Source organism: Anoplophora glabripennis, unplaced genomic scaffold (genome assembly GCF_000390285.2).
Source record: "Anoplophora glabripennis isolate ALB-LARVAE unplaced genomic scaffold, Agla_2.0 scaffold663, whole genome shotgun sequence".
In the NCBI taxonomy this organism is placed as follows: Eukaryota; Metazoa; Arthropoda; class Insecta; order Coleoptera; family Cerambycidae; genus Anoplophora; species Anoplophora glabripennis.
Genome location: NW_019416753.1, coordinates 181,912 through 194,618, shown reverse-complemented (window position 1 = coordinate 194,618; position 12,707 = coordinate 181,912). Strand labels below are relative to the sequence as shown.

The following is a 12,707-nucleotide window of genomic DNA, read 5'->3' as shown; positions in this document are numbered from 1 at the left end:
AAATATATTGTTAAAATCTTTTTTTAAGCGCAATGTACCTACAATGTAAACTCTAGACAATTAATACAAGCCTGACTGTTAAGTTTATAAATTGTCAACATTCAACTCCTCATTCGTATTAACAAAACGTAAATTATAGACCAACCATTAGTGAGCATTAAAATATCGTTCTATAAAGTGCATACAATGTAAAAAACTATAAATTAGCAAATTGTATATATCCCAAGATTTTTACTTCTCTTTCGAATAAGAAAACTCGAAAATATATAAACAACGTTAAAAAAAACTTGGTAACACATAATAAATAATACCAATACACGGAATCATAATGATGTGGAACCTGTGGACATTCCTAGTTTTGTCCCTGCATTTTTTGACATTTACCTACGCGAAATCTTGACAAACATAGTTTCTTGCAAAATGTACTTTTCAGTTCCAAAGAATACGTATTTAGGTGTCCTTGTATTGTTAAGGACATTTTATTACATTTTGTAAGTTGTTTATGAACAATTTACAATAACTATCCTGTACTATAACTAACAATATTCAAAATTGTATGCCTATAGATCCACTGCCCCTCATCTCCCGATCTTTTTTAATAACACATATTTGCTGATGAAGGTCTTAGGCATTGCAGGAGCATGTCGCTCTGATGAGTTATGTAAACTTACTTTCCGCATTCTAAAAATGATATGTCACGTACGTTTACAATTTCTTCTCGTCTGGGTTCTATTTCTCACCTAGAAATTCTCAAGAAATATATCAAGATTTGATTGGAAATTAAAACTGAAATTTCAGGCTTTTTTATGCGCTATTAAGCAGGTAGATGTTACAACCAAACAGTCGGCAAGAATACTCCTTCTATAATTGGTAATAACTAATAAGATTGCACAGTTTTTGAAACTACAACATCCTGAAACATATACAGGCTATTCATTCCGAAGAACATCCGTAACGTTACTGGCTAATACAGCAGTTGATGTATTATCAAGAAACATGGTGGGTAGAAATCATCCACAATTGCAGAAAGTTATGTTGCTGACAGTTTAAATAACAAAAATGAAATAGCCAACTGGATTATTTCCGATGATATTTCAACTCCAGTTTCTAGTAGTACGTTGCATCATGCTGTTTTAATGGAGCGAGAGCGGTCAGCCAATATTATCAGTCAAATCAATTTGAGAAAAATGTGACAAATTAGTAAACGCGAGGGGAATAATTGTACATATTTTATAAATGTTACTAAATGTAATAACTGTACAATTACTATAAATAATCATTCATAATAATTGATAAAATGTAATGTTCATCAAATATTTCCATTTATTTGTTAATAAAATGTGCTTTCATAACTCGAAATCGCTTATTTCCCTAGGGGGCAAGTTATCTGACTTACCTCCCGTTGTCCATAGCAACTTCCATTTCTACGGTAAAATCCTCTTAAAAATTAATCTTCTTATTAATAGTCTATTTACTATAGTGGGAGCAGATAAAATAAACTAAATTTGATTTATTATAAGTTTATAATTTTTCCATTAATCTACTAGTGAAATAAAGTTACTTTATTCCACTAGTGGATAAAGTATCATTTTAGATGGATTATATGTGTGGATAAAAGTCCGATTATAAGGTGATTGTGGATAAAATAAATTTCTCCAAACTAATTACAAGCCTGACTGTTACATTTAAAATTTTTCAACTTTTGATTCTTTTTACTCCTCTTTCCACTTAAAAAAACTTATAGACAAAACATATTTTATGCATTAGCATTACTATTCATAGAAAAAGAATTAGTACCAGAGACTTCTCATGACCAAAACTTCGTGATGAGGTTATAGATGAATTTGCTAATTTGTCTTTTGACAGAATATCGTATTAGGTTAAATGTAGGGTGGTACAGCATTTTCTGAATAGATTAGCTTTTAAGGTCCGGATGGGCCACTGACTACTACAAAAGTCACAATAAAAAATGCATTATTTTCAAGTGCTTTATTTATCCTTGTTGCATATTTACAAAAAAACTTCCCCATTTCCTTACATGGATAAAATACCTACACTCTGTTTAAATACACACAAGCTCCAGATTGGGGAGACGTAGAAAATAACACTGTATTTAGTTTATCGGTTAATCCGAATGGTTTGTAAAAGTTTTCCCTTAAAAAATGAATGTATCTATCAACGTTGTTCGGTGGTAGAAGGGAAACAGCGCAGCCTCCCCACCCTGCTCCCGTCAATCTCGTTCCTAAGGTAAATTCCCTCGAAAGGTCAACTAACTTATCTAATTGGGGGTGGCTGCATTCGTAAAGGTCTCGAAGACTCTCATGGCTTTCCAACATAAGTTTACCCAGTGTCTCCAAAGATCCCTCTCCGGTAGAATTCAAGCAGGTTTCGTGGAACTTTCGCACCCTGAGGGCCTCTGAAAAGAAAATCAGAAGTGTTTTATATACAGGGTGTATCTAAATAACACCGAAAAAATGTAAGGGGCGATTCTGTGGTGAAAATTAATAGGGATCTTTGGTATAAAATTCTTTGAAAAAACTTGAACTTGAAAAGTTACGCCAGTCCAAAAATTTATTTATTCATTATATTTATTACTTATATTACCATATAATAGTTTAAGTTTGAGGCACGCTTGGTCTGCCTTGACCCCTGACCGCGGACGGCCTAACTAACTAATTAACCAACCAACCAACCAACTAACATCAACACACCGTCGTCGTCGTTGTGATAATAATAGTCATCATCATCAGCAAAACAACAATGCAACAACACATGACAACACAACAACTACACAACAACAACACAATAACAACAACAACCACACAACACTAACCACACAACAACAACCACACAATACAACAATAACAACACAACAACAGCAACAACAACAACAGCAACAACAACGGCGACGACGAGGATGACGACGAGGACAGTGATGTTGACGACAAGAACATAAAGAACTGAGTCAGATCCATAATAACGAAAATGTGAAATGGAGGATATTTTAATTTTTAGGAGATAATAAAGAGAGTAGAGATGAAAGTATTTTTAAGCTAAATTGGACTTATACATATGAATACACAGGGTGTTCAAAAAAGAGTGTAAAATATTTCAGGAGGTAATAGTATAAACCAAAATAAGCAGAAAAGTCTTAATAAACATGGGTCCGCAAAGTAACGGTTGCGGAGATATGGACCACTATTCGTTTTTCAAACATTTTATTTTATTAGGAATAAACCGACAAAGGAAGCTTTTAACAAACAAAAAACAAAGTTACAGAAGATGTTCAAAGTGCCCTCCGTCCATTTCCAAGCAGGCACGACATCTTCGTCTCAACGATATTCGAACTCTTTCGAAAACACCCTCCTTGGTTTGGATTTCTTGACACTTTTGATTAATCCGTAGCTGCAGCTCTTCCAGGCTATTTACAGGAGTACCATACACTAATGTCTTCAAATATCCCCAAACAAAGAAATCTAGAGGGTTCAGATCAGGCGATCTTGGAGGCCATAAAACAGGTCCGGCCCTTCCTACCCATCTATGTGGAAAAGTTTGGTGTAAATGCTCTCTAACGGCCATGGAAAAATGAGCTGGAGCACCATCATGCTGGAACCACATTTGTTGCCTCTGATTCAAAGGAATGTCTTCCAAAAACTCATACAGTGTGTTCTGCAGAAAGTTGAGGTAAGCAGCGCCTGTTAATCGGTTTGGTAAAACAACAGGACCTAGAAACCTGTCACCTACAATACCCATCCAAATGTTTAATGAAAAACGTGCCTGATGTCCAGATTCTATTAGAGCATGAGGATTTTCGTCGGCCCAAATATGCGTATTGTGAAAATTAAACACTCCATTTCTTGTGAACCCGGCCTCATCAGTAAAAAGAATGTTTGCAAGAAAACGAGGGTCTTCAGCATCATGACGTAGAAACCAGCGGCAAAAAACCAAACGTGCTTGATGATCATTTATTGGATTTAAGGCCTGTACTCGTTGCACATGGTATGGATAAAGCAGTTGCTCGTGAAGGATTCTCCAAACAAGAGGACCACTAATTCCTACCTCGGCTGATATTCTCCGCACACTCGTACCTGGATTCTGCTCTACCAGTGCTAGAATTTCTTCTTCTGCTCTAGGAGTGGATACCGACCTTGGTCTTCCGGATAAATGGCACTGTTTGCTCAAGGAACCGGTATCACGCAATCTTTGGTGAATTCTTCCAAACATGCGTTGTGAAGGAATCTGGCGATTTGGATAAGCGTCAACATAAAGACGTCGCGCTTCGGTGGCGTTCCCATTAGCACGACCATACATGAAATGCATGTCTGTTAATTCTGCGTTAGAGTAACCAGCCATAGCGAAAGAAAACTTGTGCACTGAGAACAACTGTCAAATACGTACTGTTTATTTCACTAAACATCAACCAACTATTATAAGAAAATACACAACGTTTTTGCAAAATAAAAAAAGGGGATAAAAAACATAAAACATTCCATATCTCCGCAACCGTTACTTTGCGGACCCATGTCTATGGAGACTTTTCTGCTTATTTTGGTTCATACTATTACCTCCTTAAATATTTTACACTCTTTTTTTAACACCCTGTATAGAATATTATAGATCTTTTGTTAAATAGTCGGCGTTACTTGAGAATCTTTAATCACATAGTTTTACAAAAGCTAAAAAATATATCCTGACTAAATCTTGACGATAACATTTTATACGAGATATATTTAGTGCACTGTTTGAATACTGAGGTGAAAAGTGCTCTTCGAAGCGAGTCCGCAAAAAAACTAAAATAAAATATATATATTTTGATGTTTTGTATTCTTAGGATTTACTAAGCTAATTTCTGTGTGCATTGGTCTATGGATTCCTGTCCTGATTGTAATGAATGTCTTGTTTTCAAATTCCAGATATGATAGTTCTATGCTTCCATCTCCATGTAGATTATTTGGACGACCTTTCTATTTTTATTGCTTTTTGTAGAGTTTTGGACAAGATTTTATTTCTTTCACCAGAATGCTGGTATTATCTAGGTCCATTAATTCCCCTGTATCTACCTTGTACTCAACCACCCCTGATTTATCTACATTTAAGTGAAACTAACAATAACAATACAAAGAAATCAACAGTTGCAGAACACAGGAAAGATGTAAGGCATACAATTAACCTAAGTATACCATAATTCTGGCAAGAGAAAAACTTGGGAATGACCATAACAATCAAGGACCGGGAGGTCATAGGCCAATTACTTTCCGATGTCGGTTGACCTCTATCACCTCATGTTCAAGGTCGTTTGAAGGTTAAATAAAGAAAAGAAGCTGAAACAAGTTGGAAAAATTTTTACCTGCCTACTTGTATCTGTTTATCTGTCTGTTTTACCTACACACCTGTTTGTTTGCTTATTAGTTTGTATTTATCGTGGGCCTGTACTTTCCCTCTGTCCATCTACCTGACATCCAACCTACCTTTCTGTCGGTAATTTTGTCTATCTTCCTGTTTGACTAATGTTTCTCTCTGTCTGTTTTTCTGCCACCCTCTGTCTAAATGTCCACTGACAGGCTATCTGTCTCCTTGTCAGTTTGTCTTCTTACCTTTCTGCCTACCATCCTCTTTCGGTTTTGCGTGATTGTACAAAAACTAGATTAAAAAAAAACTTCTGAAAACCGTCAACAAATCAATTCGCTTCTCTCAGCATAAGTGTGTTAATCGAAATTAGGCGAGAATGCTTACGTTGTTCCTGAAATGATCTTCGAATCGCTTTTCTTTTATGTGCTTTATTTGAGTCTCTCTTTAGATTTCAGCTAACATATTCTTCTCCCAGACACCGTGAGATCTTTGTTCAAACTCATTCAGGTCCTGATGCATTCTGTCTCCTTATTCTTCAACAGATTTTCTGGGAACCTATCAAGATGAGAATGAAGAAAATGAAGTTTCATATTCATATGCCATTTAGAGAAGACGATGGCAGAAAAACAGACAGATAGAAACATTTACTTATTTAGTCAGAGAGGAAGATAGACAAAATTACCGACAGAAAGGAAGGTAGAAAGGCAGGATGTCAGGTAGATGGACAGAGAAAAAGTACAGATCCACGATAAATACAGACTTGCAAGCAAACAAACAGGTGTGCAGGTAAAAAGGCAGACAGATAAACAGACAAAAGTAAAAACGGCATTGGAATCAGCGACCCCAAAAACCCGAGGGTACCCAGCTAGAGCCCAGTGTTTTTTTTTTCAAACTAAATATTGACCCGTATTATCATTTGACTAATAACAGACTATCTTGCGTATATCATAAGCTTCTCGGAAGTTAAGGAGATACTCTGTAGTTAAAATATCTCGTTAATCTTACGACTTAAAGGTTATGTATGTACTGTCAACGTTTGCTAGGAGTAAATTTTATGACTGCTACGTATTTTGAGCAGGTTCTCCAATTTTATTCATACGAACCTTTGATTCTAATTCACTGTAAAGAAAAATTTCTGACGTACCTTTAAACTTACTTAACCTGCAAAAATAACTGCTTTAGCTTACTCGCTACATAGGTGCACGTTATACCAACTTCCTGTTGGATGCAAACCATTCTAACTTTGAGCTCTATTGTCTCGAAACGGACGAGTACCTAAGCAAATACTCTATATGATTCCTTTTATTACAGAATTTAGAAAAAATACCACAAGCCTTTTAAGATAAGATTCCTTTATTTTTGGTCCCATTTCCAGTCCATCCTTATTTCCGTTATATTACTTTTAGCCTTATTTCTATTTGAAATGCGCACATATTCACAGTTCTAAACAATTACACTTACCCTGGAATACATGAAGAGCCCTTTGTCTCAACTTAAAACTTCGTATGTGCTTTGTGTTTTGCGTTAGCGATGTTGCATCCAAATGGTCTATCGTTGTTTCCAGTTCCTGGACGACTTCCTCCTTCGTGTAAGGCTGCTCATGCAAAGTCTCCTTTACGAGGGCTATCATGTCGGTAAGATCCAATCCAAGGGCCTGCTGCAACTCGCCGAGCCGCTTAATGTTCATCCAATGTAACCCTTGTTTCTTGGCTATCACCTAAGAATTTAGAGATACTTTTAGTATTGGGACTTTTACTAGTTCATTGCGCATTCAGAGCAAAGCAATTCAGTGTTTAATGGTGTACAACAGCGAAATTTTGCAACTAAAGCTGAGAGAAAAATTATTTCAATGCTTTAAGATAATGAAAATCAAGTTCAAGTTCGTAGCTCGGTCGCTAGGGGGCGCAATCTACATACCAAAACATAGAGTTTAATTTTTCTCAGAAATGTTTCCTATTCAGGTATATTAAATAATATAAATATGGACAGCCTGATTCATTGCGCATAACTTTTGTTATTGATATTTTGTTCTATCTCTCGACAGAAAATGTTGTTTATTTAGTGGCGCTATTTATCCAAGTTTAGGTTGTTTCACGTTTTCTTAAAGAAAAGGATAAAACTTTTTATAGGTTAGTTTGAAGAGCATACAAATAGCTCCATTTTGACGCCAAAAAGAGTTCGATATCTGTTTGTTATCAAGTTATTCGCAAATTAGCGAGCAAAACATAAATAATGATAAATAATGAATTGAGGAACACAACGCTAAAGAAAAGACATTTAATTACCAAAACAAAATGCGTTTATAAAATAACCTATCTAAACACGCAGCGAAGATTAAATTCCTGCTTTGAAAATAATGGTAGCACTTCGAGCATTCAAAAAAATCTTTGATTTTATTAAAATTTAATTGTTCTTTCTTTACATAATATCAACATCTGTTTGTTATTGCTTTTATTATTGTTAGTGACACTCATTTGCGTGGATTTAGGTAGGTTCTTTTATAAACGCATTTTGTTTGTAAAAATATACAGAGTGTTCCATTTAAGAAAAACCACCTTAAAGATGCTCCACCCTGTTTAATTCAAAATATTTTTAAAATGTGAACTTTTTTAAGTACATCACTCCCATACAATATTTCTTTTAAAATCTTTATAATAAAGGAGATATTGAACTTTGTCACACTATTGGGCCACCCTGTACCTATTTTAATATTTTGATAACGTGAGAAATTTCAAATATTTTCGTATTTCATCCAATAGACATAGGTCAAATTACATTATCTAATCAAAGCTTTTGTCTAGATGAAAGGTTTAATCGTAGGTCACTACCTTTGCAATAACAATACCATTTAGGTGGCTATAGAGAAGCATGCAAAGAGGTCAGAGTTCAATACGAGTGTATATTTGGAATCCCAAACAACTTCCATTTAAACTCTGCGCACACATTAGAAGCTTTTAAGTTTGAGGTGAATAATAATCGTAGGATTCTAACGATGTGTAACACTTAAAGATACGGAAATTAAATTCAGCTATAAACACGAGCTCGAAGTCTAGAGTAATTTAATTAACACCACTGCTTCGAACTGAATTATCAAAAGAGCACTAAAACCGAAGGTATTACAAAAAAACTGGGCAACAGGAATCAGACTTAAAGTCGTATCAAGGTTAGTACAATTTTAATATATTCCTTTGTTTAGTTCTTATTTTGCCTATATAAGATTTATTGAAGTTACTTAATAATTGTAAAATTGTAAATGTCTTCAATTATTATTAATTGGTATTAGTTAGTGGGTTCATGATGAAAAGAACAAATTCGTTTAAAATTTAGGTAATTAGTATTTTTAGTTGCGGATTTTTTGACATAAGAAAATTATATACAGGTTGTCTCAAGAAGAACATAATATGCAGTCATCATTGATTCTTTTTAATGGATTTGAAATCTGATAAATGGAAAAAAATGTTTAATCATAAAACATTATTTAAATAACAATAGCTTTATAATAAATGTCCAATGTTTTATTCGTTTACTTCAATACATTTTTATAGTCGAAGGATTGTTTCCCGTTGAACTCTGCTGAAATAAGTCTTACTTCCCGGCGTATTCTCCGTATTCTCTGTATCAGGTAATCAAGATTATTTGGTCTATTCGCATAAATTTTAGATTTCAAATAACCCCATATGAAGAAGACATCTAAAGGGGTTAAATCCAGTGACCTTGGTGGCCACTCAATGGGGCCTCTGCGTCCAATCCTTTTATTAGGGAAAGTTAAGTCAAGAAATTGTCGAACAGCAATTGCAAAATGAGGAGATGGACCATCGTGTTGAAACAATATATCATTATGAGGAATATCTGGATCTTGTGGATTAGGAAACACAGCAGCTAAAGCGGGGATGAGTTCAAACTGAAGATAGTAGCGTTCTACATTTAAATTTTCTTCAAAAAATAAGGTCCAAGAATTCGGTTTTCGACAAACATTTATTTTTTGATGATGCTGTGTGTGACAGACTTGTGTCCAACGAGGATTTTCAGCTACCCAGTACTTGGAGTTTTGTCTGTTTACGTGTTCATTTAAAACAGAAGTAGCCTCATCAGAAAAAATAATCTTTCGAGTGAAATCTAAGTTTTGATTATTCATCTCAATTATCTGCTCACAAAATTGCGTTCTTCGGTCAAAATCGCCTTCTAATAGTTCAAGTATCAATTGAACTTTATAAGGATGATATTTATTTTTTCGGAGTATTTGTGACACAGATCCCGATGATAAATTACAATTCCTAGACGTTGTCCTAATGGCTACATGGGGATTATTTACAGTTTCTAGTAAAACGTCTAGTTTAGAATATTCTAATATTTCTGCAGGTCTTCCTTTAGGTAAATCTCTAACAATTTTATTAAATTAACTGTTTTCTTTTTGTATCAGAGCGTCGTTTGCCCTTACATAGCTTAATATAGGTTGACTAAGGAAAATTCTGAAAGTTCTTAAATAGATTTATGTTAAACATTTGACTATCAAGAACATTTCTAGAAAATTCGTAGAATTCCAGTCCTTATTACGTTTAATTCTTTTACGTCTCGGTTTATTGCCCCATCACATTTACACCTTAAAAAAATTAACACTTTACAACTATATTCCCAAATTCTTTTTATTCTAAAATTTTGTTTTCTTATTGTGGTCAATAAAATTTATTTTTTCTTTATTTTTTCAGATTTACTGGGAAATACCAACGTAGTGTATACTGAGATTGCGTGCCGACATGCCAATTCGTTTTGATATTGTCGTACTGTGCAGGAAGTTCGAAATTTACCCGTGTTTCTAACAAGGCTCATTTCCCACCAAAACAATATAATTCCATAGACGCCCAATCCCCACCATCACCCCAATCACGTAGGAAGTTTCCAACAAATACAAATTACACAACACACTTTCGAAAATTTCCCGTCAAGCCGTTACGATGCCCAGATTGCCGCCAAAAGTCACACTTGTAGCAGACAACGACGACTACGTATGCCCACCATCGCACGGAAGCGAAAAATTGTCACTATACCTTCCAAAAAATGGCGACAAACGAAACCCCTGAAACTTCAAACTCGCGTCCCAAAACGACCTCATGGTCAGTACTAATTACAATCATTTTCAGCATGAAAACTCTTTGGAGACGTCCACAATCCACAATGGAACGAAATTTCTGGACCTGAACCGGACATACACACCAGGCCTCCCTGCGGAGACAGTGTCTTCAGCGTTGAGATGTCAGCCCGGGTACCAAGCTGTTTAATAACCAGTATTCGGAACCTGGCCAGTACTTGCAGAATTACTCAAATTTTCTTGTGCTTGTGCTTTATATACGCAGACAGTTAGTTGTACTCATTTATTGTTAGTTGACAAAAATAGTCACTAAATCCCTCACTTTTTTAAAATACAAATTCGAGTTATATTTCTGACACCAAAAATACCAAACCGAGCCCAAAGCATCCAACGCTCTTAAAGCAGACCATCCAGGTTCATCCTACCTGCGGTGAAGATCCTTAGAGATACACAGTTTCTAAAGCTACCACACACAAAATCTCTTAAATCTTTACACACAGGCTTTCTAGGAAGGGCTACACAATCGTAAATGTTAGTTTCTTAGCCCAGCGTGTACAAAGACAGTGATGAAAGTATACTCGAAAACAATATTCTACAGTTCTCCATAAAACAAAGTGCAAAAACAGAAACATACGAAGTTTAATTGAAAACCTTCCAAAACAAATAAACCAAACTAATAAAGTAAGGCATATTGCAAGTGCTAGTACGTCTTTAGGTCACAAAATAGAGCGTGGATCATTATCCCAAGACTCTGCCATCTCCTCATCAATGGAGAAAGAGCGACGTCATCTATCCCAAGCGTCCGTTGAGGTTGACGTAAAGGGGAGACGCCCGCACATCCTGGAAATCCGCTTGCAGGCGAACAGGATACTAACCTCCCGGCACCGCAGGCAAAAAAGGACCCTCAGGAACCGTCGGTCAATCCGATTCCAATAGGAGGTGTGTGATCCCCTGTTAAGCCAATTCAAACGACCAATCAAAATCCTCGAATGGCGCCCAACGTTGAGCTTACGGATACAAGTCCGCAATAATATAAATTTTTTGGTTGTCACATGCTGTATTAGCAAATTTTAGAAATTTTGATACTAAAGTTCAGTAATGTGATTTATGTTGAAGTCCTTGTCAAATTTAAATTCAACCTTGTGCTTTATGTTATGAAATTGAGTTCATATGCTATATTGTCGCCGACTTCAAACTTTTTATTTGAGTTTCTATTTAAACAATTTTTTTCGTCATAATACCTTCTCAGTTTTCATAGCCCACGTATTTTTCATTTTGCAATACTTACTAGAAAATATAATTGAATTAGATATTGTTACGCCTATGTATATACTGCAGTAGTTGGATATGCCAGAATGTGAATGTGAGAATATATGTAGAATGTCTTGTAATCTGATACAGACCAATATCCTCTTGAGCTTGCAATCAGATACATTATACTGCAAATGGTAATGTGTATAGGACGTCTTTGATTACGTATTAAAATAATAATTGCACATTGTCTGCTCTTCCCTGTTTGTTATTAATCTTATTGAAAAAGTTTTGAGTGATATGAGTTCTCTAGATTGATAAAAATTTTTTTATCTTAATGATATAAAGATTGTCCAAAATAACACTGAATATTTACAATGTATAGTCTTTACGATCTCAGTTGAAGAACCAAGAAGCTGGCAGTATATACTAGGTCCGGTCGCTGACGTAACAACTCGGTATTTTATATATTTATATATTTAGCCATACCCATATACAGGGTGGTCCGAATTTTATGCAGGAAACTTCCAGGGCTGATAGATCTCTTTAAAATAATAGGTGTTTGCCTTATAAACATAGGTCTGGAACGGCCTCGTTTTAGAGATACAGGGTGTTGAAGTTGTTAAAAAAAATTAATTTTTTGTTTATATCTCCGGAATCTATTAACCGATCTGAACAAAATTTGGTACAGATAATGGATGACAGTAGGCCTTGCATTCTCTAAAATATGAGCTCTAAAGGATCTACCAGTGGTGTACAACTGGACAGGGTCACCCTTTTTTTATAAAAAAAACCTACGCCACTGTATTTTTTACAATCTATTGTAACGGATTTATATTCTAATGTACAAAATACGTAAAAAAGGTAACGTGAATTTTTTCCCTAAAGTTCACCGTTCTCAAGTTATTCATACGAATACAATCTCCTTGTGGCGGATACTTCTAACCATAATATTACAAGAATATTTATGTTTATGCTTAAAAGTAAGTGCAATTTGTAAGCACATCAACAAAATTCTTTC

At 35.1% G+C, this 12,707-nt stretch overlaps 1 protein-coding gene across 1 annotated transcript in view; it reads right to left on the bottom strand.

The window, feature by feature from the left end:
• Window positions 1-1,974: 1,974 nt before the first annotated feature.
• The window catches only part of LOC108913117 (N-acetylgalactosamine kinase), a 62,601-nt gene continuing 51,868 nt past the window's right edge, over window positions 1,975-12,707 (bottom strand). The window contains exons 6-7 of the mRNA XM_018718595.2: window positions 6,811-7,066; window positions 1,975-2,416 (exon numbers count right to left, since the gene is read on the bottom strand). Of these exons, the coding sequence (XP_018574111.1) occupies window positions 2,052-2,416; window positions 6,811-7,066 (621 nt within the window). The 3' untranslated portion in view covers window positions 1,975-2,051. The remainder of the gene's footprint in view (window positions 2,417-6,810; window positions 7,067-12,707) is intronic.